At 39.0% G+C, this 25,556-nt stretch overlaps 1 protein-coding gene across 1 annotated transcript; it reads right to left on the reverse strand.

The window, feature by feature from the left end:
- Positions 1-1,866: 1,866 nt before the first annotated feature.
- On the reverse strand, positions 1,867-4,210 carry LOC139841298 (uncharacterized). The gene is made up of 5 exons (XM_071831523.1): positions 4,003-4,210; positions 3,692-3,930; positions 2,996-3,625; positions 2,311-2,901; positions 1,867-2,211 (listed from the first exon to the last, which is right to left on the reverse strand). Exons 1-5 carry the CDS (start codon positions 4,208-4,210, stop codon positions 1,867-1,869), a joined length of 2,013 nt encoding a protein of 670 aa, XP_071687624.1.
- Positions 4,211-25,556: the final 21,346 nt, after the last annotated feature.

Here is a 25,556-nt window from a genome sequence, read left to right on the forward strand (position 1 = left end):
AGATTCCCAACAAAGGTGGGTATTATGAAAACCCTGATAATAATCCCGCTACGTCACCAGAATCCCAGTGGGAGAAACTAATCAAGTTTGTTATTTCTCCAGGGTTACGCATGGGAGTCCCTATCGTCCATCTTCAAGATTCATCCGATGCCCAAGGAAAGGCGTCGAAAAAAAACAAACTGACGGCATCCGGTTCTGGCGACGCGTCCGGCCAACGTTCCACTTCTTTGGAGGAGCCTTATTCTCCTGGTTTTGGAAAACAACCCACCTTCAGCCACATCGAGACCATGTGGAACGTGTCTCACAACGACGCTCTGTCGTAGTTTGAGTATCTGCAACGGATTTGCCCTCCGGTGCTTTATGAGGCGGTCCGAAAAATGCCTGATAGTGCCGCCCACTGTGCCAGGGTTCAACATATCTATGAAGGGTTAGTGTTAACCCGCGACGAACTTCAGCGGACCATTGAACTGGATCAACGTGCCCGTCGTGCTGAAGCCGACGGTAAAGAGCTGAATGCTGAAATTGTCCAAGTTAGGGAAGAGCTGAAGCGGGCTAAGCAAGACGCTGCTGAAGGAGAGGTGGAAAAGAAGCAGACCCTAAAGGAGGCCCAAAAGGCAATCAAAGAGATGGCCTTGCGCGTCGAAAAAGAACAAACTGCGCTAAAGGACCTGGAGGCGGCGTATAAAGAGCTGGCGGAGGAGAAAGCCAGTAAGGATCTCCTCACCACCCAGAACCAAGAGTTGTTCGCTGCCAATCAAAAGAAAGCGAACGATTTTCAAGAGCTTTGCAGCCTCATCCCCTATATTCTTTTCAAGGCTCTTAAGGCGCCGGAGGTAAAGGAGCCATTCCAGAGATTGGTTGACGCTACAAGGAAGGTGGAGCATTACGATGCGACCACCACTTTGATATAACATGTTGAAATAGCAGAACCAATTCTGGAGGTGATCCGAGACATGGCGGATGAGGATGCCTACGACCTTCATGATGCGGCGGTCAATGCCTGCGCGGCCATTAAGGTGCCGTTTATTGAACAGATTGGGTCGACACCGGACCTTACCTTGGCCAAAGTGAAGAAGATGATCCCGTAGTTGTAGGGATTTTTGTAATTCTGTATTCACTTTTGTTCCTAATGTAATGGTTATAATTAAATCAATGAAATATCGATTCCTTATGATTCTTGTTATTTTACTTTTGTGTGTTCCAACTGTAGTAAAACATGTTTATATAAATATGTACGCCCCGTCGTCACGGCAACGTACCGTTTGTCAAGGTTACACTTGATGATTGTCGACATTGCACTCATCTACTTAGTGTTGGGATTAATGCTACGGATACGAAATCCGGAGGCATCCCGTTCCAAGGGCTAGGCGTACCTCCAATACGCCTAGCGTTGCCAATGCCGTCCAAAGATTAGATGATGTCTTTGTTCATGGCATAAGTAACTTGTGAATGGTCTTACATTTATAACGCCGAAGCGCGGCCATAATAGTTACACAGTACATTAGTAATGAAGATTGAAAAAAAATGCATTTAATTGAAAACAGAAAACAAAGAAGTCTAATGCGCGATGCGCTTACATTTGTGGTGATCAATCACAAACTTGGTAAAGTGAAAAAGAAAAATTTTCAACAATGAAACGATTCGAAATATTTAAACATAGAACTTCTTTAAGTTGGTTGCGTGCCAGGTACGCAACATAAATTTGCCATCATGCGTCTTTAGGTTATATGCTCCGTTGCCAAGTGCATCTGCAATCACATACGGGCCTTTGCAATTGGGTCCCAATTTTCCAGTATTCTCGACCCGGCTGGCGTTGTTATTACACCACACAAAATCACAGGGGCGGAAAGTACGTTCCTTCACACGTTAATTGTAATACTTGGCAATTTTCTGTTTGTTTGACGCTTCCCTGATAGCGGCGGCGTTACGCATTTCCTCCAACAAGTCCAAATTTTCTTTCAAGCTAATGACGTTGGACTCATCATTGAATTGCACTACACGTTGGGTTGGGACAACAATTTCAGCGGGTATCACCGCCTCGGTACCATATATAAGGCTGAATGGCGTTTCTCGATTGCTTCCTTTTGGCGTGGTTCGGAATGCCCATAATACTTGTGGAAGCTCATCTGCCCAACCTTTCCTGTCCGTGTCCAACCTTGCCCTTATCCCGGCAACGATATCCCTGTTGGTGACTTCGACTTGTCCATTTACCTGCGGATGGGCAACAGAACTGAGAGTCTGTTTGATATTCAACCCGTCACACTATGAATGAAACGGATCGTGAGCAAACTGTTTGTCGTTATCACTTACATTTTCGTGTGGTATTCCGAAACAGCACACGATTTTCTCCCAAACAAAATTCACAATCTGTATACCCGTTATGCTCTTTAAAGGTTTGGCTTCAACCCACTTGGTGAAAAAGTCAATTGCAACGACCAAGTGTTTTCCATCCGGGAAGGGGCCTACTAAATCAATTTCCCATTTGTAAAAGGGCCAAGCAAACATCACGGGAATTAGCTCATGCGCCGGCATGTGAATTTGCGGGGCGTAACGTTGGCATGAAGCATAAGCTTTGATGATCTCTTTCGTGTCACGGTACATAGACGGCCAAAAATACCCTAGCCGCATTATTTTCCCCACAACGGTCCTAAATCCTGCATGCATGCCACAAGTCCCTTCATGCACCTCCCTTACAATTGTTTCCGCCTCGCTTGGGCCGACACACCTTAAAAGCGGTGCCGTGAAGGATTTCTTGAACATAACTCCATCCCTTAACATGTACACAGGTGCTTTCATACGAATCTTACGTGGCGTTGCCCCGTCGAATGGCAACATCCTGTTCTTGAGATACGTAACGATTGGACTCATCCACGTCTCGACCTCTTCTACAGGGGCTGCCTCCTATGATTATTTTGCAGGAAAATCAGGACATGTGTACGTTGTGTTTTAAACAGATTATGCGTATAGCGTGTTTGTTATCGAAGCGAGTCGATACCTGTACCACGTCAGTGGATTTTTGAGTAAGGACCTCCACCAAAACGTCCTTGGTGAAGTGGCTGAACACGCTTGATGCGAGTTTGCTGAGTGCGTCGGCCTTTTTGTTCAAGGATCGCGGCACTTGCGTTATTGAGAAACGCTCGAATTTGTTGGCCATTTCTTCTGCCAATGCCAAATAATTTTGCATAGCCGGATCCCTAGCTTCAAACATCCCGTTCATCTGATTCGCCACGAGTTGGGAATCAACTGAAACCTTTAGGCATTTTATTCCCATCTTTTCAGCCATTCTCAAACCAGACAGCAATGCCTCATATTCCGCTTCATTATTGGAGGCGGGGAACTTGAAACGCAACGCGTAGGTATGTTCCTCTCCGTCAGGGCCAATTAAAATTAGACCTGCACCCGCTCCCTCAGAACTCGATGCTTCGTCAGTGAATAGTTCCCACGTGATGATATTTGATACTTCTTCGACGACCGGCGCTAGTGGTGCGGCGCATTTGAATTCAACCATAAAAACTTCCATAATCTGGCCTTTGACAGCGGTACGGGGGGCGTAATGGATTTCATGTTCACCCAGTTCGATTGCCCACTTGGCTAGCCTGCCTACAACCTCTGGTTTGCTCAATACCTGCATGAAAAACTTGTTAGAATAAATTTCCTCCAAGGTGCTCCGGTCTCAATCGCTGTACCGTACCTGTTTAATAGGCGAATCAGTTAGCACCAGCATTGGGTGCGCTTGAAAGTACCGTCTCAACCGTCTTGCGGTTTGGACCAACGCGAAAATAAGCTTCTTAATCGGTTTGTAGTTGACTTCGTCATGTTGTAGCACTTTGCTCACAAAATAAACTGGCATCTGTATGCCGCCACGCTCCGCGACAAGCACCGAGCTAACAGCCTCAGTGCCCGCCGCTAAGTAAATTGTCAAAGTTTCGCCTGAGAACTCAACATGTTAGCATCACAATATTTATAAATTCGTAAAAAATTATTACGGAACGGTTACTTTACCCGGTACTGGTGCCGTCAACTTCGGCAATGTCCTTATCAAAGCCTTCATTTCCTGGAAAGCATGATCCGCTTCAGGAGTCCAATCGAAGTTCCGTCCCACGTTGTCTTTCAACACTTTGAAGAATGGGAGTGACCGTTCTGTCGCCTTTGACAGGAATCTGTACAACGCTACCAACTTTCCGTTCAGACTTTGCACCTCCTTTCTCATTCGCGGTGCTGCCATTTCACAATAGCTTGAATTTTCTTAGGGTTTGCCCGTATACCACGCGTTGTGACGACGTGCCCCAAGAACTTTCCCTCCTCGAATCCAAAACTACACTTCTTCGGATTCAGCTTCATGTTGATTTTTCGTAGAGAGTCGAACGTTTCCTGAATGTCCTTCAAAAGGTCCATTTCAGTGTGACTTTTGATTACTATGTAGTCGACGTATGCTTCCACGTTTCGACCGATCTGTTCTTTGAACGCAGCGTCAATGACCCGTTGGTACGTTGCGCCGGTGTTTTTCAAACCAAAGGGCATCTTTTTGTAACAAAAAATGCCTTGATCTGTGTGGAATGCGGTTTTGTCCTCGTCGCGTTCCGCCATTTGGATCTGGTGATAGCCCTTGTAAGCATCAAGGAAACATTTGAAACGAAAGCGCGCCAACGACTCTACCTTCCAGTCTATCTCTGGTAGCGGATAGTTGTCTTTGGGACAAGCCTTATTGATGTCTTTGAAGTCGACACACATCCGCCACAAGCCGTTCGCTTTATTGACCAGTACTGGATTGGCAACCCATGTTTGGTACTTAACCTCTCGCAGTATGTCTGCGTGTACCAACTTTTCCACTTCATTCCTTAGGAAGGCGCTACGTTCCGGAGCCATGCCCCGTTTCTTTTGCCTTACTGGAGTCATACTCGGGTTGGCGTTTAAACGATGTTCTGCAACGGTACGAGGTACTCCCGTCATATCTGACTCTTGCCATGCAAACACGTTAGCGTTGCTCGCCAAGAGTTCACATAACGCACTTTTCGTTGTGTCGGATAGTGTTTGGCCAATCTGTATTGCTTTCTCAGAAAAGGAATGGTTGATGATAACACTTCCCCCTTGCTCAATCGGTGCCGTCTGATGTAGCGGCTGTTCAACCTGACCCACAATCGGGACCCGATCAGAGAGAACAGTTGCAACGCCTAATGGGGTTGGGAATTTCATCATGCCATGTACATTTGATAATATCGCGCCGAATTCGCACAACGCTTCCTATCCCATGATAATGTTATACTTTGACTGGCTTCTGACAGCCACGAAATTTAAAGCTACCGTTCGTCGTTTCGCCTTTTCCTCTAACGTAACGTCAATACTTACTCGGCCCAGAGGCCAAGTTGTTTCACCTGTGAACCCGGCGACGGGATGAAGTGGTGGTTTTAATTTATCCTGCACATCTTGTGGTAGCTGTAAGAAGCAATGTTCGTATAAGACGTCAACGGCACTTCCAGTATCTACATAAATTCAGGAGATCTTGCACCGTCCTACCATTGCGGTTATCATCACAGGCAAGTCAGTAGGGCAAACTCTCCAAAGAGCAGGAAACGTGATAGGGGCACATTCCCATTCCTCAAAAACTTCCGCCTTACGAACGTGACCCGCGTTCCACATTTGTACCATGTGGATGTGCTTTTCTGGAGCTTTTTCTTTTCCCCGTTTCCAGGCAAATTTCTTCATCCCGGAGACTTTGACACGCGACGGTTTTAGATGGTCAAGTTCCCCCAGTTTCAGCCGTTCAACTATCACCTTCTTTAGTTCCCTACAGTCTTCCACGTCGTGACCCTTATCTTCGTGAAAAATGTACCATTTACTTTCATCTACAGCGAAACGTGGCTGCATCGGCTTTGGTGGCGGGAAATCTTTACTTATCTCTTCCGTTGCCAAAATTTCTTTAGGCGTTTTTTTACAATGACTTAACCAAACTTTCCTCTTCTGGTGACAACCTCTTCGCAACGTACCGTTCATACAGACGGTAGCAATTACGATGGTCAGACTTATGACTGGAACGTCCGTAACCCCCTGTTGCCGCCGCTGCCACTTCCTTTATACTTGTTACCTGTACTACCTTTGCTGTTTTCCTTGTCGTCTTTATCGATCCGGTCCGTTGTACCGTGATCCCCAATGGCAGCGTCTGCAAACTCCTCGGAACGTACATAATCCTTTACCATTTTTACAGCTTCAACGTATGTTTTCGGAAACTTACGCCGCATCGATTTTACCAACGACAAATGACGAGTTTGGCAGATTCCCATGATGTACGCGGAGATCTGCTGCGATTCAGGCAGATCTAGAATTTTTTGACACTCCGCTGTGAAGCGGGAAGTAAAATTCATTAGGGATTCACGCGACCTCATCTTGATGCTGTGTGCATCTAGGTGAGTCAGTTTGGTGCGTTTAAAGTTCTGGAAACGTTGCACAAAATTAGTTCTGAGGTCCGTGTAGCTGGATATGCTCAAGGCAGGTAATTTGGCAAACCACTCTCTCGCGACGGCTTGAAGCTGTCCCGGGAACATGTGGCACGTCGTCGAGTTATCCCAATGCTGCGTCTTGACAGCATGTTCGAATTGCCGTAGGAAGTTTTCCGGATCCGTGGTGCCGTCATATACCCCTAGCGTGAGGGGAGTAGTAAGGACGGCGAGCAACAGATGGGTGGCTATCTCTCGAGTAAACTTCTCAGATGTCGCGAAAACGTCAAACGTCCGCTTAACATTGTCTCCCATCATAGCATACCAATTGTTCAACATGTTGTCCGCCACGTCAGGCTGCTCCACCTGAGCACTCATAGATTCTGGCGCGGCTAGAATTAAATTCTCAATTAAGTCCTTTCGTGCTTCCTCTCGGGTTTTGCCAGAACTTTTACCAGCCTCTGACGTCGGACGTGTAGAGCTTCGTGGTTGAACTTTGGACATACCAGTTGGCCTTTCGCCGCTTTTGGACATGAGTGACGGTAAAACGAATCCCCCTTTTGCCAGAAAACGTATCGCTTCTTCACCGCCGATGGGTTTAAGCTGGCTTAAATTCGTTTCCGGGTTTTCCACCTCCTCGGTGTCACGCCTATTGGTTTCATCATCATCGTCAAATTGCAACCTGGTACGCTTGATGGAGTCATCTGGTGTCTCAAAAGAGCTGTCGTCATTGGGCTTCAAAGGGTCATACGGTTCTTTGCCGGTGTTGTCATTTGGTGATAGATTGGAATCGCCTGTCATCTTTTGTGAAAGTATTGATCAAACGCTCCCACGGATGGCGCCAAATGATCAAGCCAAAATTGACTTGAGTGCAATTAGTTGAAATGACTAACCTTCGGAAGGGTTTCCTTCGGTTGATGTGATGAGTATGAGGGGTGTTATGGTGGTTAACTTTTGCCGAGCCTCCAAGGTGAGCTTAGAAGAGTAATCAGCGGTGGTAAGTGCAAAATGTTGATTGATGTTTAAATGTGTGATTATGAGCAGTATTTATAGGCATAAGATGGCGGTTACTAAGGATAACCACCACTAGCCCACTAAACCATGATTACCACTCCTGGAATCCTCTAATCATGCCCACTAACTGCTCCACGTTCTCCTGATTTGTCGGACGGACAAGCAGCTGAGTAAACCAAGTCAAATGGTTAACGGTACGCTACAGGTGGCGTAGCGTAGGAATAATCGTGGCCTGAGAGCGACGTTGACTTGGTATTCAACCAGGAGCTGAAGCTAAACGTCCAACTACAGAATACGCCATGCGTCGCACGTGACAACAATGGCGGGACGTACGTCATTACCAACCAATATCACAACATAGCCTAAAATGTCTAACAAAGATAATATATACATATACATAAAATTATATATCACAACCCATATCTAACAGATGTTATGATTTATTAATTTGATTTTGACTAATAACAATGAATGGTTATAACATAATTTCATTTGTCTATATATCAACTAAAATGTTTATCTTTCTAAAGCATCTATATCTATATATCTTATCTTTGACAAATATATATATATATATATATATATATATATATATATATATATATATATATATATATATATATATATATAGTAGAGGGGTCAAATGAGAACTTTTTAGTAATGAGAACCCTGAGAACTTTCCTATTCGAGCAAAAAAAGAGAGACGGGCGAACATTTTTATGGTGTGGTCGAACAATTGTGCGGGCAGTTTGTAAAATTAGGGCAGTTTCTTTCAAATCCCTAATTTTGTCAATTAGGGCACTTTCAACTTCATCTCATATCCCAATTTCTTTCAGCTCCCCCAATTCTATCATCTCTTTCAACCAAAGCTCAACTAATAAAATTTTTCTTGTAAAACTCTTGATATCTTTAATTCATCACAATATAATACCCAATTTCTAAAGTAGCAAGTTGATTGCAGGTCATATTTCATTTTCCATCATGTAAACTTAATGTTTGGTTATCGTCATATTTTTCACTACTGTGTGTGTCATCATCCACTAGAAGAGTTGACTTCTTAACCATTATAACCTATGATTTTGCACCATAGTTTGGCATCTATTTTAGTTCATATTAGTTTGCATAGTTTCAATCTCCATCATTAGAACAGAGCCACAATGAAGAAGATAATAGTAAATTGGTTTACTATAATTAAGGTGGGTATTTCATCTAATTAAGTTTTGCACCTTCAATTTTTGCACCTTCATCTTGATTCTACAATTTAAATTGTATTCAAACAATTTTATTCATTTCGAACAAAAATTAAACTGAGTTCGAACAATTTTTACTCACTAGCAAATACAGATGCATCATGATGCATCTTGATTCAATTTGAGTTCTAGCATTCTTTACTCAGTTCTAGCAAAAAATAGAACTTGGTTCGAACCAAATAAGTTGAGTGGTAATCAACCATGCCTAATTTCTACCTTTTGTAGGTGTACATCTTCATTTTTTTTTATTTTTTTTCACTTTCATCTTGATTCTACAATTTGAAATATGTTCATTCTACAATTTGATATAAGTTCGAACAAAAATTACCAAATTCGAACAAATTTGGAGAAATTCGAACAATTCCCTATTCTACATTTTATGATATTCGAACAAAAAAAAAAAGTAGAATCGAACAATTTTTGGCTAAGTCGAACAGAAAAAAAGAAGGGAGAGCAAATATTTTTGATATTAGAACAAAAAATTTGAAATTAGAACAATTTAAGTTCTACAATTTAAGTTCTACAAGAAAATATGCATCATCTTCTACAAGATGCATCATCTTCTACAAGATGCATTATCTTGCACTGTGCACAAACGCTAACTACTGACTAAAAATTTCAACTTCACCAATTGATGATTCTGAACAAAATCAGAGCATGAATCCATGATCCTATATCATATTCTAAGTCTTGTGCATCATCATAACACAGCTACAACAGCAGATTTGAGGCAATTTGATTCATGTTCTTCATGAAAAGAAATACGAGCACAGATTAATCATTCTAGATAGATTAGTAACGAATTGATGACATGTAAAAGTGCAGAGTGGATCGAAATCATCTCCTTATGCTCTCTGCAAATTTATAGATACTGATTTGAAGAATCGAGTTCGAACTGGAAATCAATTGATGTTTAGTTCTCAGAGTTCAAGCAAAAAAAATTTTGTTCGCCCGCCACTTGAGTTCTCAGAGTTCTCAGGCAACTTGAGTTCTCACTGGATCCTCTCCCTATATATATATATATATATATATATATATATATATATATATATATATATATATATATATATATATATATATATATATATAGCTAAAATAACGATTAATACTAAATTAGAAAATCTTCATCAATAAATGAAGGATCCACTAAACTAGTATATCAAAAACCATCTAAATAGCTCGTTATAAGTAAACTTGCTAGAACAACCAACAATTAGACCTAACTAACTTTAACCGAGCCACAACCAGAGGCGGAGCTAGTAGAGATGCTTAGGGGTGTTTAGCATCCCCTAATTGCAATTGTATCTTTAGTATTTAATTATCTGTATTGTTGAAATTTTTGATGAAGAATGGTGCGATATCAAGCTAGATTAATTACTTTGAAGTTAGGGCAAGCTAGGGGATGCTAAGATCATTACTAGGATTAATTACTTTGAAGTTAAGGTAGTAAGGAGTGAGAGCCACGTAGAAACCATACTTAGATATTTAGAACGTAAAGATGCTTAGTAAGCTACTTGAATTTTAGTATAAATACATGGAGCTATTCTTACATTTAAATCACCACAATCTCATTTTCATATCAAGTATACACTCGTAAAACTAGTAAAGCGATGATGAAGTTATGACACTACGAGCAAGGCAAGTTAGGACGACAATCATCATAAGTACGTCGAGATCTTTAGAAAAGATCGAATAGTGAGTATTCTCGTGTTATTTTATAAAACTGAGATATGTGCTATTATTGTGTTGAATTGCTACTTGATTTATATACGAGCTATGTGCATTTATTATGTGATTTGCATTGCATATGATTTTAAAAATGTATATTATATATGTATTAATGTCTTTCGAGCTATGGATCGGAATATGGTGGAATAATTATTGTAAGACACACGGGGTTTGAATTCGGTTACCCGGTGCAATAAAGTTATTGGGAAATGTGGATAGAGGCTCGGAATGCGTTAATACATAGGGGAGCTCAAATCTTATTATATTCATAAATATCTGAAACCTGAATTTATGTGTGTGGTATTTTGCACGAAAAACACACGACCCTACTAAGCCTTTAGGCTTACGCATACTATCGTGCATATCTCAGGTCATTTAAAGGAGATCGATCTAAGGGAGTGACTCTGATTGATAAAATAAAGTAATGTGGGACTGAAGTTTTATGCATTCGACGATGTCGAAAGAGAAATGGCTATCAAAAGATGATAGTTTAAAAGATGAGAGTATCACTAAAATTATGTATCGATTCGAATGTTGCATGGAATAATAATATGTTATTTTAATTGACTTCCACTGTGTATTCATGACTATTTATTTAATTTTATAAGGACCGGGAATCGGGTCTTTACAACCAATATCAAGATGATGTCTCGAACACCTAAAATGGCCAAGGCTTGAAAAATTCACGGGGCGGAGTTGATTTTTTGTTGTTGATGGCAAGTGGAGATTTAGCTTCGCGTTTCTTGCTTCTTTTCGGCTTGTTTAGATTGGTGTGATGTGTTAGCTCCTTTGTTGTTCTTTAGCGTGTTTAGTTTGTTTGTTTGATCGAGCCTTTGTTCGGGGGTTTGGTTTCGTTAGTCGTTTGCTTTGGTTTGACTAGTTTTCTTTGATTCGATTATAGTTTTTAGTTGTTTCAGAGCTTTGAGGCCGTTTGTTGTATCGTGTCTCCATCTCTTTGATGAAGTTCCTTTTATTTTTATAAAGTTATAGTTTTTTCGTAAAAAAAAGTACCAAGATAATGTTATGAACAAAATAAATTATATTTTTGGAGACATAGTAGGTTGATTCCAAATATTACGCGAGTTTTTACTATTTTGTTAACTCCGATTTAGTTGATTCCAAACATTCGTAATTCGAATGACTACGTATCTCATTATTGACCTTTCGTTCTTTCCTCTCTTAAGATTTACACTTGCCTCAAAGCCTTTGTTCGTAAATAAAAAAGTCAATGCTGTGGTTACTCGAAAATTATTTACACGAAAAGGAGATTGTGTGACTCGTCGACAGTCTTTGTGTAACATCCCGCGTTTTTCCGTTAAATTTATTTTTAACACTATCTTTTTTTTAAATAATACCTTTCGTTATTTAAATTTGTAGTTTCCGTTGACTAACGTTCATAATATTCCCGTTACTTAATTATAACATCACTCGTTTACTCGAGCGTTTTTAAAATATTCGTTCGGTTAATTCTCGCACCCGACTACAAACTGAGGGACTAGTTTTGCCATTTAACCAAAAAGGTGACTAGTGGTCACCAAGCGGTTAGCTGGAAAGGCACTGGGTGGGTTTCTACCCCATCTGTCGCTACAGATGGTATAAGAGCTGGTTTAACCTTAGCCGTAAAGGTAGTCACGCGCGCCGGCTGTCATGCCGGGCACCCCAACGGACTATGCTTTTTGGCGGGTTAATCGTAGAGGGGGTTCTCACAGTGTTACCTGTGACGAAGCATTGGCTCTTACCCCTTGCGATCCCTTGGAATTTGAGGGTTGGCAGTTTGGCAGAAATGCGGGCCGTAAAATCAGTGCCTGAGGTACACTCAGTGGTCACCACGCGGTTAGCTGGAAAGGCATCCGTTAAATTTATTTTTAACACTATCTTTTTTTTTAAATAATACCTTTCGTTATTTAAATTCGTAGTTTCCGTTGACTAAAGTTCATAATATTCCCGTTACTTAATTATAACATCACTCGTTTACTCGAGCGTTTTTAAAATATTCGTTCGGTTAATTCTCGCACCCGACTACAAACTGGAGGGACTAGTTTTGCCATTTAACCAAAAAGGTGACTAGTGGTTGACTAAGTCAACCACCTCCCACCTTCCTCATCCATTCATTCATTCATCTTTCTTTCTTTCTTACTTTCTTTTTTTGTCTCAAGAACACAAACAAGAAATCATCATCTAAATCCGGATCAAGAGGCAAACATCAAAACAAATTACATTTTCGTGATCCTCTCTTCATCCTCTACATTTTGGTACCAATTTCATCTCGTTTGGGTAACTTTCTAAAAACTCTATATTTCTCTAAATTCGTGTTTTTAACTTGAAATGGTGTTAGTTAGTGTCTATGGCTCGTGTATAACATGAACATATGATTTGTTTGCTCGATTTGTTGTTTTGGAGTAACTAACAAGAACTTGAAAGTGGGTGTGCTTAATCCTTGATTTTGGATGAGTTAATGTTGTTAGATTGTTAAAGTTCATGTTTTAATTGTGTTACTAGTATCACTAGCTTCGTTTTGATGCGTAGGTTGATTAAGAAAACTTCAAAAACATGAATATTGATTTTTGTGGATTTTGGTTATGGTTTGATAAACTTAAAACGAGCTTTTGATGTTTCGAATGCCATGAAATGTTATTAATAAGTGTTTAGTTGTAATGTATGTTTCATTACCTTCAAAACGGCATATCATATGTGTGAATTGGATTCCCGAAACTTAAAATGCATTTGATGGACTTGAAACTTTGAAAAAAAACCTTTATTGATCACTTGACGAGATTTTGGTTATTGTAATTGATGTTTTTGCTTGGTGAAAAGTAGTTAGTTGTATTCCTTGTCAAAAGAGCTTTCCAACGATATAAGATGCGAGTTCTAAGTGTTAGCGGTTTGTGATTTATGCTTGAAAGAGTTTTGATTTGAGACTTGGACATTTGAGACTGACCAGGTACCAGCACACGTTAAATGCCGCGGCGCGGCAGTCTTGGGTCGCGGCGCGACCTAAGGCGTGTCCAGGTTCTGACCTACATGGTCAAAATATGAAAAATGTTTGGCACGCTATGGACCTCCGATTCACATGTAACTTGTCCTAACATGCTTATATATGAATAAAAATCTCAGAAAAATAGTTCGGGACCCGACCCGAACGTGTTGACTTTTTGTTGACCTTGACCGACCAAAGTTTGACTCTTTGTCAAACTTAACCAAACGTTTATGCAATCGTTCTAATCTTCTTTTATACTTGATTCTTGCACGAAACTTGACAACGTGATTCACATGCTATATTTAATCGAGTCGTAATGAGCCATAGGACTAATTGAACACATTTCGCCCGACCTTGTGTCGTAACCGGTTAATTGATACAACTTACTTGTTTAGGTCAAGGCTAAGCAACTATCATGCACACGTTTACCTTGTGAAGTACTTTTATACTCGTGCACTCGAGGTGAGATCATAGTCCCATCCTTCAAACAACTTTTATGCTTTAAACTATGGGATGAGAAACATATACGTATCATACTTTTACACTTTGAACACAAGTACGAAAACGAACATTCCACGTACGGGTTTGAACAAAAAGCCTCAATTCAATTATCATTAGTTACACTTGCAGGGTGTAAACGTGAACTTATATTATGTGATCACATGGGCTTGACGAGCCTCATTCGGACGGTTCGCTACCATTAGCGGATGAAATATATTTTCGGATCTAGTGTATGTTCTAACACTACGCAAAGGGTGCAAAACAGTTAAGTTTGATAATTGGGTGCCCGGGATACAAACAACAACTTTGGAATGCAAATGATTTTGATAATCATCTTATATTAAATCTTGTGGTTCAAATACAACACTTACTAAAACACCTATGATTTCACCAACGTTTTTCGTTGACAGTTTTCTATATGTTTCTCAGGTTCATACTTGGCTACTTGATACATGCTTCCACACACTTTGATTACTTGCTTGGAGTCAAGCATACATACATACATACGCTAGTGATAGCACCTTTGGATTCAAACTTTTGTCTACATACTTTCGCTATTTATAGCAAACCGTGATTTTTCAACTAATTATGTCGCAAGTTATTTCATTTATACTTTATACTCTTGTAAACTTAAACTTGTCGTCGAACGGTTTTGTAAACTAAACCTTGCAAGCATGATACGTTTCAAATGAACGCGACATAATTTTGGTCAAACGAGTCTCATATAGGGACTACGACCACGTAACGGGACCTAAGTAGTCGGCGCCGTCAATGACGATTTGGTCGGGTCGCTACAGATGGTATCAGAGCGTTGGTTGTAGGGAACTAGGATATGCATTAGTGTGTCTGACAGAGTCGTTAGGATGCATTAGTGAATCTAGACTACAACCGGATAGTTAATCATTGCATTCTGACTTGCATTTGCTATAGATAGCACTTACTTGACTACTTGTGCATTATACTTGAATCATTCTTAGGTGAACCTCTTAATGGTACCAAGTTTTCATCATACGAATCCGTACTCTGCCACTTTCTAGTAACACATGTAAATTCAAGATTCATACACGTAAGAATGACGACGACTTCATTAGTCACACTTGTTCGGGAACTCTGTCTCCCAGATTGTTATTCGCCACCGTTTCAACTTACTATCGGTGTCACACCGGTGTTCCTTACTATCTACCATATCGTGTTACTACCATCACTACTCCAGGTGAGTATCGTCATCAATAATTAACACTACGGTTGTGTACTATTCGTTATCATGATTCGTTACACTTCTCGCACCGAAATACATTATCGTTTGACTTAAACCGCATTGACGTGAACCATCATTTATACAATTCCCTCGGGGAACGCTTCTTCAGAGTTGCACAAATTCTTGCGATTAAATACGAGTCACGTTGGTGATGTCGCTATGCTTTGTCCATTTTAAAACTTCACGATTACACGAACCTGAATCTATGGAGTGATGTGGGGATGGAGGTATGAGTTAGCGTAATATAACGACACTCGATCAATGTGGTTATATTATGGTAAGTCATACCAAAGTTCTAATGACACGTGATGGTGGTTGGACTCGATCAACCTAATCACCACCATGTGCCATGTACATGACTTCATCTTTCTTGTTAGGTATCCGAAAACTCCGAGAATATTGATAACAACCATACCAAGGACACACCTTCGATTATTGTCGAACCATATTTATGCTTCCAAATGAATGACAAATTCTTTCGATTCCAAACATATGTTACACGTGTATACTATCTCGTTTTCTTACAGTTTTATCGACGAACTACAATATGCTTGTTATGCTCATATCGAGGCGGAAACTTCTTCCGTATTACACTCGTACTTTCGTATAAAGAAACCTTCTATCTAAATTCTCAATGGAGAGAGAGACTTTTCTCACTATACTAGCATTCGCCACGAGGGTGAATAGTCCTAACGAACGTTTTTAGAAACCGATAAATCTTCCGCGGCGCGAAATTCTTGAGAAACAGAAACTTGTTCCAACAAACGTTTTTACGTCCTAACGAACTCTTTCAAATATACCTTAAAGAAATGTACCTCGTTTCGGATCGAGATTCTCATTTCACTTCTAGATTTTGGAGTGCCTTACAAAAAGCCTCGGGACCACGTTTAAACATGAGTACCGCGTGTCATCCACAAACCGACGGACCAAGCAAACACATGATTCAAACCTTGGAAACCATAATACGAGTTGTGTTATCAACTTCAAATTTACTTGAGAAAAGTTTTTGCCTTTGACCAAATTCTCTTACAACGATGGTTATCATTCAAGTCTTAACGTCACACCTTTTGAAATCTTATATGACCGGAAACGTCATTCTCCTTTTGTAGAACCGAGTAAATGATAATCAAGTCACCGAACCTAGACTCATTCATGGAGTAACCGATAAAATCGTTCCAATCCGAGAAAGGCTCGAGACGGCTCGTAGTCGCCAAAGGAGCTATGCCAATGTTAGACGTAAACCTTTCGAATTCCATGTGGGAAACCGCGTAACGTTAAAAGTCGCACCTTGAAAAGGTGTAGTCCGTTCGGAAACGTAGAAAGCTAAATCCGCGATATTTTTAGTCCTTTTTTTTAAATCTTGGGGCGTGTTGTGCCCGTTGCTTACCGCTTCAAACTTCCGACTCAAACAAATACCGTTCATCCGACATTATGTGTATCAAACTTAAAGGCGTGTCTTGCGAAACAAGAACTTGTTATCCTCTTCGATGAACTTACTATCAACGATAAACTTCACTTCCTAGGAGGACCGGTTGAAACTATAAATCGTGAAGCCAAACTTTAAACCAACGTAAAATGCCGATTGTCAAAGTTCGTTGAAATGCCCAAGGAAGTACCTTCACATATCCGTAGAATTTGCAACGCAAGGTTTCGAAGAAGAAACAACAACTACTACTTCCAACTAAATTTCGGGACGAAATTTCTTTTAAGGTGTAGGTAATGTAACATCCCGCGTTTTTCCGTTAAATTTATTTTTAACACTATCTTTTTTTTTAAATAATACCTTTCGTTATTTAAATTCGTAGTTTCCGTTGACTAACGTTCATAATATTCCCGTTACTTAATTATAACATCACTCGTTTACTCGAGCGTTTTTAAAATATTCGTTCGGTTAATTCTCGCACCCGACTACAAACTGGAGGGACTAGTTTTGCCATTTAACCAAAAAGGTGACTAGTGGTTGACTAAGTCAACCACCTCCCACCTTCCTCATCCATTCATTCATTCATCTTTCTTTCTTTCTTACTTTCTTTTTTTCTCTCAAGAACACAAACAAGAAATCATCATCTAAATCCGGATCAAGAGGCAAACATCAAAACAAATTACATTTTCGTGATCCTCTCTTCATCCTCTACATTTTGGTACCAATTTCATCTCGTTTGGGTAACTTTCTAAAAACTCTATATTTCTCTAAATTCGTGTTTTTAACTTGAAATGGTGTTAGTTAGTGTCTATGGCTCGTGTATAACATGAACATATGATTTGTTTGCTCGATTTGTTGTTTTGGAGTAACTAACAAGAACTTGAAAGTGGGTGTGCTTAATCCTTGATTTTGGATGAGTTAATGTTGTTAGATTGTTAAAGTTCATGTTTTAATTGTGTTACTAGTATCACTAGCTTCGTTTTGATGCGTAGGTTGATTAAGAAAACTTCAAAAACATGAATATTGATTTTTGTGGATTTTGGTTATGGTTTGATAAACTTAAAACGAGCTTTTGATGTTTCGAATGCCATGAAATGTTATTAATAAGTGTTTAGTTGTAATGTATGTTTCATTACCTTCAAAACGGCATATCATATGTGTGAATTGGATTCCCGAAACTTAAAATGCATTTGATGGACTTGAAACTTTGAAAATAAACCTTTATTGATCACTTGACGAGATTTCGGTTATTGTAATTGATGTTTTTGCTTGGTGAAAAGTAGTTAGTTGTATTCCTTGTCAAAAGAGCTTTCCAACGATATAAGATGCGAGTTTTAAGTGTTAGCGGTTTGTGATTTATGCTTGAAAGAGTTTTGATTTGAGACTTGGACATTTGAGACTGACCTGGTACCAGCACACGTTAAATGCCGCGGCGCGGCAGTCTTGGGTCGCGGCGCGACCTAAGGCGTGTCCAGGTTCTGACCTACATGGTCAAAATATGAAAAATGTTTGGCACGCTATGGACCTCCGATTCACATGTAACTTGTCCTAACATGCTTATATATGAATAAAAATCTCAGAAAAATAGTTCCGGACCCGACCCGAACGTGTTGACTTTTTGTTGACCTTGACCGACCAAAGTTTGACTCTTTGTCAAACTTAACCAAACGTTTATGCAATCGTTCTAATCTTCTTTTATACTTGATTCTTGCACGAAACTTGACAACGTGATTCACATGCTATATTTAATCGAGTCGTAACGAGCCATAGGACTAATTGAACACATTTCGCCCGACCTTGTGTCGTAACCGGTTAATTGATACAACTTACTTTTTTAGGTCAAGGCTAAGCAACTATCATGCACACGTTTACCTTGTGAAGTACTTTTATACTCGTGCACTCGAGGTGAGATCATAGTCCCATCCTTCAAACAACTTTTATGCTTTAAACTATGGGATGAGAAACATATACGTATCATACTTTTACACTTTGAACACAAGTACGAAAACGAACATTCCACGTACGAGTTTGAACAAAAAGCCTCAATTCAATTATCATTAGTTACACTTGCAGGGTGTAAACGTGAACTTATATTATGTGATCACATGGGCTTGACGAGCCTCATTCGGACGGTTCGCTACCGTTAGCGGATGAAATATATTTTCGGGTCTAGTGTATGTTCTAACACTACGCAAAGGGTGCAAAACAGTTAAGTTTGATAATTGGGTGCCCGGGATACAAACAACAACTTTGGAATGCAAATGATTTTGATAATCATCTTATATTAAATCTTGTGGTTCAAATACAACGCTTACTAAAACACCTATGATTTCATCAACGTTTTTCGTTGACAGTTTTCTATATGTTTCTCAGGTTCATACTTGGCTACTTGATACATGCTTCCGCACACTTTGATTACTTGCTTGGAGTCAAGCATACATACATATATACGCTAGTGATAGCACCTTTGGATTCAAACTTTTGTCTACATACTTTCGCTATTTATAGCAAACCGTGATTTTTCAACTAATTATGTCGCAAGTTATTTCATTTATACTTTATACTCTTGTAAACTTAAACTTGTCGTCGAACGGTTTTGTAAACTAAACCTTGCAAGCATGATACGTTTCAAATGAACGCGACATAATTTTGGTCAAACGAGTCTCATATAGGGACTACGACCACGTAACGGGACCTAAGTAGTCGGCGCCGTCAATGACGATTTGGTCGGGTCGCTACACTTTGTTTGACTCGGTTTCGTTTAAAAAGAAAATAAAACGAAAGAAAAGAATGTGAAAAAAAGAGAGAGAAAAAACAACCAAAATTGTAATCCTCTCTCTCTCTCTCTCTCTCTCTCTCTCTCTCTCTCAACAAAGAAATAAAACCCTAAACTAAATCTAGTCGCCGCCATCCGTTTCTCTCCTCCTCCGGCCGTCGGTTTTCGCCGGCGGTCCAGAGGACCTCCCTCATCCTTCGTTTTTTCTATTCACTGTTCTCCCTTCGTTTTATTTCGCTATCTTCATTCGTTTTAGGTGTTTCAATTCGAGTGTATTAAGGTTGAGTTGTTGAGGTGTTGAGGTGGATCTGCCGGATCTTTCCTCATCGCTTTTTCGGCGTAGATCTACAGGTGTCATGCAATTAGTATTATGTGGGTCTTTCCGATTTATCGGAGGTTCGCGGCTGCCGGCGGTTTCACTTCCTTTCTCCGCCGCCGGCGGGTTCGGTTTTCTCTTGCTCCATCGCCTTCCTTCTGCTATTGACTTCAGGTATTGTCGTTGTTTAGGTTCGTGGTTGTGGATTTCGAGGTTGTGGGTTTCGTGGTTGTGGGTTTTGATTCGTGGGTGCGTGGGTGTCGATTTGTGGGTTCGTGGTTGTCCTTTCGTGATTGTCGATTCGTGATTGTTGGTTATGCGTATGAAGTTTGAATACTTCAATCGATCTGTTAGGTACCGGTGTTGGTCTCGTGATTTCTAGTCGGTGGACCCCAATATTGGAGGTCTTGGATGGGTGGTTTCATTTGCAGGTATCCCCGTATCTTGATCCTCTGTCGTGATTATTGTTGGGTTCCCTTGGTTCGTCACGTGGTGTTCAATCTATTGAATGATTTTTTCTTTGTTAATCGTATTTACATAATACATTATCACCACTCGGTTTGAATGTGTGATCGGATCTTTGATTTAGATTATCGTGGGTTTTTCGGGTCGTTGTAAGTGTGCTCTGCTTTCATGATTTAAATTGGGTGCTTGCCCTTAAGTGGTATTGTGATATGTTTTGGTTAACATGGGGTTCCTTAGATTGTTGGCCCGTTCATTTGTAGTAACTTTTTGTTAGAATTCGTGTTCGAGTGAGTTTTAGAATCGTTGATGTTGTATGTTTTTTATTTAGCTTGTTGTGTGCTAGTCGTTTCGTGTTGAAGTCATTGCATTGTAGAAGGTTTGGTGGAGGTCGTGTTATATGTAATTCGCTTTGTATTCCTAGCATCTTGCTAGTTTTTATCAATTTAATATAATTATTATTGCCTTTCATAAAAAAAAAAAAATTAAAACACAGGCACGTTGAAGAGGAACAAATACACCATCCATTTGGTTCCATATTTTATTTAAAATCAGCTTTTTGAACAATCAATCAATACTAATAATATTATTGAAAGATTTTGAAGCCTTCTTTGAAAAAGAAATATTTAAATTTAATATGTCGGTCTAATGTCCACATCCATTAACCAATTTGGGTTGGTTTTAAGACACCATATGTATCACATATATAAATATAAATATAGATTATCAACATTATTTCCACCTTTAAGTTTACTTGTTCCACCTCAATTGACTGTAATACCCTTAATGAAAAGCTTACATAATCTTTTTAAAACATTTTATAATAATTTATTGAGGGTTATTTGGGAAGAAAATATAACATTATGGTGGAAGAAGTAAAAAACATGTTGGAAATATCATCTCCCATATTATTTGTTGATAATATAAATATATATAATATGTCTCTCTACTCCTTTTCTCTCCTGTCCCCTAACACTCCTGCAGTTACCCTAACATCACGCCGCTCCCAGCCTCCAGCAACTCGCCGGAGGTCCGATGACCTTTCCTGCCTTTCTTTTCCTTCTTCCTCGGATCTACCGTTTAAGCTCAATTTCTGTTTCACGAAGCTTCCGGTCTCCTTCCTCGCTTCGATTAAGACGCAGGCGACGAATGTCGTGGTCTCTTCACGTGCATTCTGTGTTGGCTTCGTAACTAGGTATGTTTTCTGGTTGTTTTTTTCGTTTCAGTTCGATTTTGGGGTTGGCCGCCGCTATGTTGGTGGCGACAGCTCTTTCCGTTCCTCTTTGTTAAGCGTTTGCAGGCAAAGATCTTCGTTGGAGATCTGCCTATCTAGGTTCGGTTTTTTTATGGCTGTGTTGTTTCTATTCCGGCTGGTTGATTTGGGGGTCGGAATCTTTTTCCAGCGTTTTTTTTTTTTGCTGGAGCTTTTTCCGGTTTTCTTTAAAATTTTACAAAATGGCGAGGTTTTCCCCTTTTCTAGCTCAGATCCATTTTCCTCGTACCTCAGAACGCGTGTCTGGTTTCTTTTTCCCTGCTTCCGTCCTTGCTCCTCTACGGCCTTCCTTTGCTTTGTCAGGTTGTTGCGGTGTATCGGAATTCTGGCGGGTTTGGCCGGAATACGGGCTGCCCGAGTAGGGATTTTGGTCATTGCGCTGGCTGATTGTGTTCCTATCCTTGTTTTGTTCCCGTTTTTATTTACCGTTCGTTCCACCTTTCCCGTCGTCGTTTTCGGTGCGGACCGATCCGACGTCGTTTCCGCCTTAGTGGTTTTTACTACTAAGCGCTAATAAATTGGTTTCCTGGAGGGTTTCTTTGGTTGCTTCTCGTCTTTCTGTAAGTTGGGTTTCGACTGGCTAGGGTCTCTGAGTGGATCAATAGGTTTTCTTGGATTGGCTAGCTGACGAGGGTTCTCTTTGGTTTTCTGGTTGCGATCTCGGGATGGGTGTTCTTGGATTGCCCGACGGGCGATTTTGTGATTTGTTTATATAGCTGAGGTTGGGGATAGTTGATCGAAGGGGTGTGTTGTGTGGTTGGTGTTGCTAACTACGGTTTGGGACGACTGTTTTTAGGTTTGGTGGTCTTATTTGATGGTACGTCACAGTTGTAATACGATGCTTCGGAGTTTGTTGTCCTGAGCAGTTTACTTCGTTTCTCAATCTCAATCGTATTTGTAATAGGTAGTTTGATGTGTATTGCGGTTATTATTGTACACATGGGTCGCTCAATTAGATGATATGTTTATCATCGTCACTTGTAACACTTCAGATCGCCAGATCTTTTTTATTATATATATATATATATATATATATATATATATATATATATATATATATATATATATATATATATATATATATATATATATTTCGTCAAAAAAAAAAAATAGTTCTATGGTCAACAACTTCATGGGTGGTTGTTTGTAATGGTTACAAAATCTAACTTTATTATAAATTCTAACAACTCCTAACTTTTCGACAGTGTTTTTTTTTTTTTTTTACGAAAAAACCAAAACTCATAAAATTGTTCGAGAGTGTTTAACAGTAGATCTCTTAATGGAGATTAATGTGCATCTGATATTCAGATTTTTTCTTCAAGAATGGTTCAACATTAAAAGTTGTAAAGTTTTCTTAATTCGGGTTTCCTGGGAAGAGTGTAATCCAATCCAAAAAGGAAAAAGACGCGAGACATGGTCGAAACAGTCGAGACTTTGGAGGGTTGCAACAGTCAAAACGAGATCGAGACGGATGTTGACCAACATTGACTATTTAAAGATATTTCAATCATAAACATTTCAAACATAAATACTTTAAATTAAAAGTAAATAAATACATTACATAATATTTCAAACATAAACATTGTAGCAAAAACATTTAAAATAACAATATTTCAACTATATTCAATACTTAAACATAGAGTTTGCCTATAATTTAAAAACTTTATGTTTGAAATATATAAAAAAGTCAACGTTTGTTAAAATCCATCTCGGCCATTTTTTTATCGTTGTTAATCGTTTTTTATCTTTGTTGGCCGTTTTTTAATCGTCGACCATATTTTTACCTGTTTTTAATTCATTGCGACAATACACTAGTAAATATGTTGCCACGTCCGTTGCGAAGGCCTCGACCATTTTTTGCAACACTGATCCAACCTCGTACTATATTGTACGCAGTCCATCATGATTAATCCCTGGCTGTTTTCAACTCTTCTCTGGCCACCTAAAATTCGAATCTCGGACCTCTTGTAAGGATATCAGGACCTAACCAGTGGACTACCTTGAGATACTTCAACACTAAATGTTGAATCATATATTAATGGTGTTTATTTGCAACATTTTGACAAACGATGTTAAACAGTTCAACAATATTTTTAAATCATTAAGAGTTGATATACTCTTTTAATCATTCAAACGCCTCCGCTTCATTTTACATCTTAAACAATTATATTCTTTTATTTATTCATTTATAATGTTAATACATTGATTTTAGAGTTCTTTCATGATGATTATCAAACATATTATTATCGTTCAGAATCAAATTCAGTTAGAATTTCCAATTCATTACAATTTTGAACCATTAAGCTCTCAATCATTTTGTTTTATCAAAGGCACCCGTAAAATTATAACTTTAGACTTTAAAACAACATATAACAAAATTCTTATTTGTTTTTACTTGTTTAAAAACATCAAACACACTCACCCATTTTGCTACGACGAGACTAAAACTTACAATTCCAAGATTGATAAATTTTTTGTAATACCGTAAGCTAGAGCCTTGAAGCCATTTGATTTTATTTTTTATATTTTATATGAAGCATTTGAAAATATCGCCAGAACATATTTCTTTCAAGGCAAATGAAATATTCTACTTCGTATTAAACTCCAAAATCAGCACAGTTAGACCATTTAGCGTGATAAGGTGTGATGAGAGTTTTTAGGAGATACAATGCTAAGTTTATATACTGATGGAGTGTGATAGAAAATAAATCTTACTATTTTATTTTTCATTTTCTTTGAGTTATTTTACTAATAGTTTAATTTTTTATAAAACTAAACACATATATAAAATATCAAAACGTTACTAAAAATTTAAAATTATAATAATAAAACGTCATAAATATGAAAATTTACAATAATAAATACGTTCTAAAAATAAAATGATTTAAAGTCCCAAGAATAAAAAAATTATAATACGAATAACTAACCAAATTTAATGTTTTACAATCGAACCCCGACTCACGTATCCCGACTCATGATTATGCAAATCAGAAGGGATTAATTTAAAATTATACTAGTAATATAAAAACGTTCAAAAAAAAAAAAAAAAAAACAACAACAATAATAATAAAGAAATATAAAAAAGAAAATTATTTAAAGTCCTATAAATTTAAGGGGAATATCATACGATTACTAAGCATCAAGATTAATAATACGATTAAATAAACAAATTTAATATTTTTTAATCGAGTCGCGACTCACGTATCTTTACTCAGGACTACCCGAATCGAAGGGATTCTCGAGTCCTGACTAGCGTATGCTGACTCAGAATTACTCGAATTCAAAGGGACCTTCATCTTACTCGAACAACCTATGAAATTTTCATCAAACTTTATAAGATACAACTCAATTCGAGAAGAGCGTATCTTGACTCGTTGTTTTTAAGCATTCCATCTATTCTCCCCATAAAGAAACGTAAATTCTATCATGTTTTCGTCGAAATACACAATGTTTGGATATTCGAACAGTATTTTCTTGTCGGAGAAAGTTGTACAACTTTGATATATTGAAGTTACTAACGTCGAAATTATAAAATGATTTTTTTGTCCCCGCCAGCGTATGACCTACTTTACCCCAGTAATGTACGTCCATTGAAGCCAAAATCGAATCCATGGAGTAAAAGTGTGAAATGGTTAATAAATTGTAGTGAAGATATTTAGAAATTGTATAAAATGTGTGTAAAATGATTGAGTTGCGTGGTTTATATAGGTAAAATTTATTATTAATATTAAAATTTTATTTATTACAGTAAAATGCTAAAAGTTCCGGTGATGCTCACCATCGCGCCGGCCAAGATTGATTCCATCACCATATTGGTGGTGCTATGGTGGCGTGATGGTGCACACAAGAGGCGTGCCAAAAGTAGAAAATTACACACCAGATTCTCCTTCTAGTATTACACACCGGATTTAAAGCGTCTACCTTATCATGTTGAACTCCAAGTTTCCAATGCAGTCTAAATACGAGGGCACCTTCTAGAGATCCATAGTTGAGTATAAGTCTTTGTGCTCGCAACAACATCTTCTTTTATAACCACATTCCTCCTTTCTCCAATTCCATATCAACCATAGCAACACGTACCTGGAAGCCAAGCAGGCCTCGTTGATCTCTTTGGAGCCGAAACAATAGTTAGCAAAGCTACATGCAT

This window comes from Rutidosis leptorrhynchoides, chromosome 4 (assembly GCF_046630445.1).
Source record: "Rutidosis leptorrhynchoides isolate AG116_Rl617_1_P2 chromosome 4, CSIRO_AGI_Rlap_v1, whole genome shotgun sequence".
Classification (NCBI taxonomy): Eukaryota; Viridiplantae; Streptophyta; class Magnoliopsida; order Asterales; family Asteraceae; genus Rutidosis; species Rutidosis leptorrhynchoides.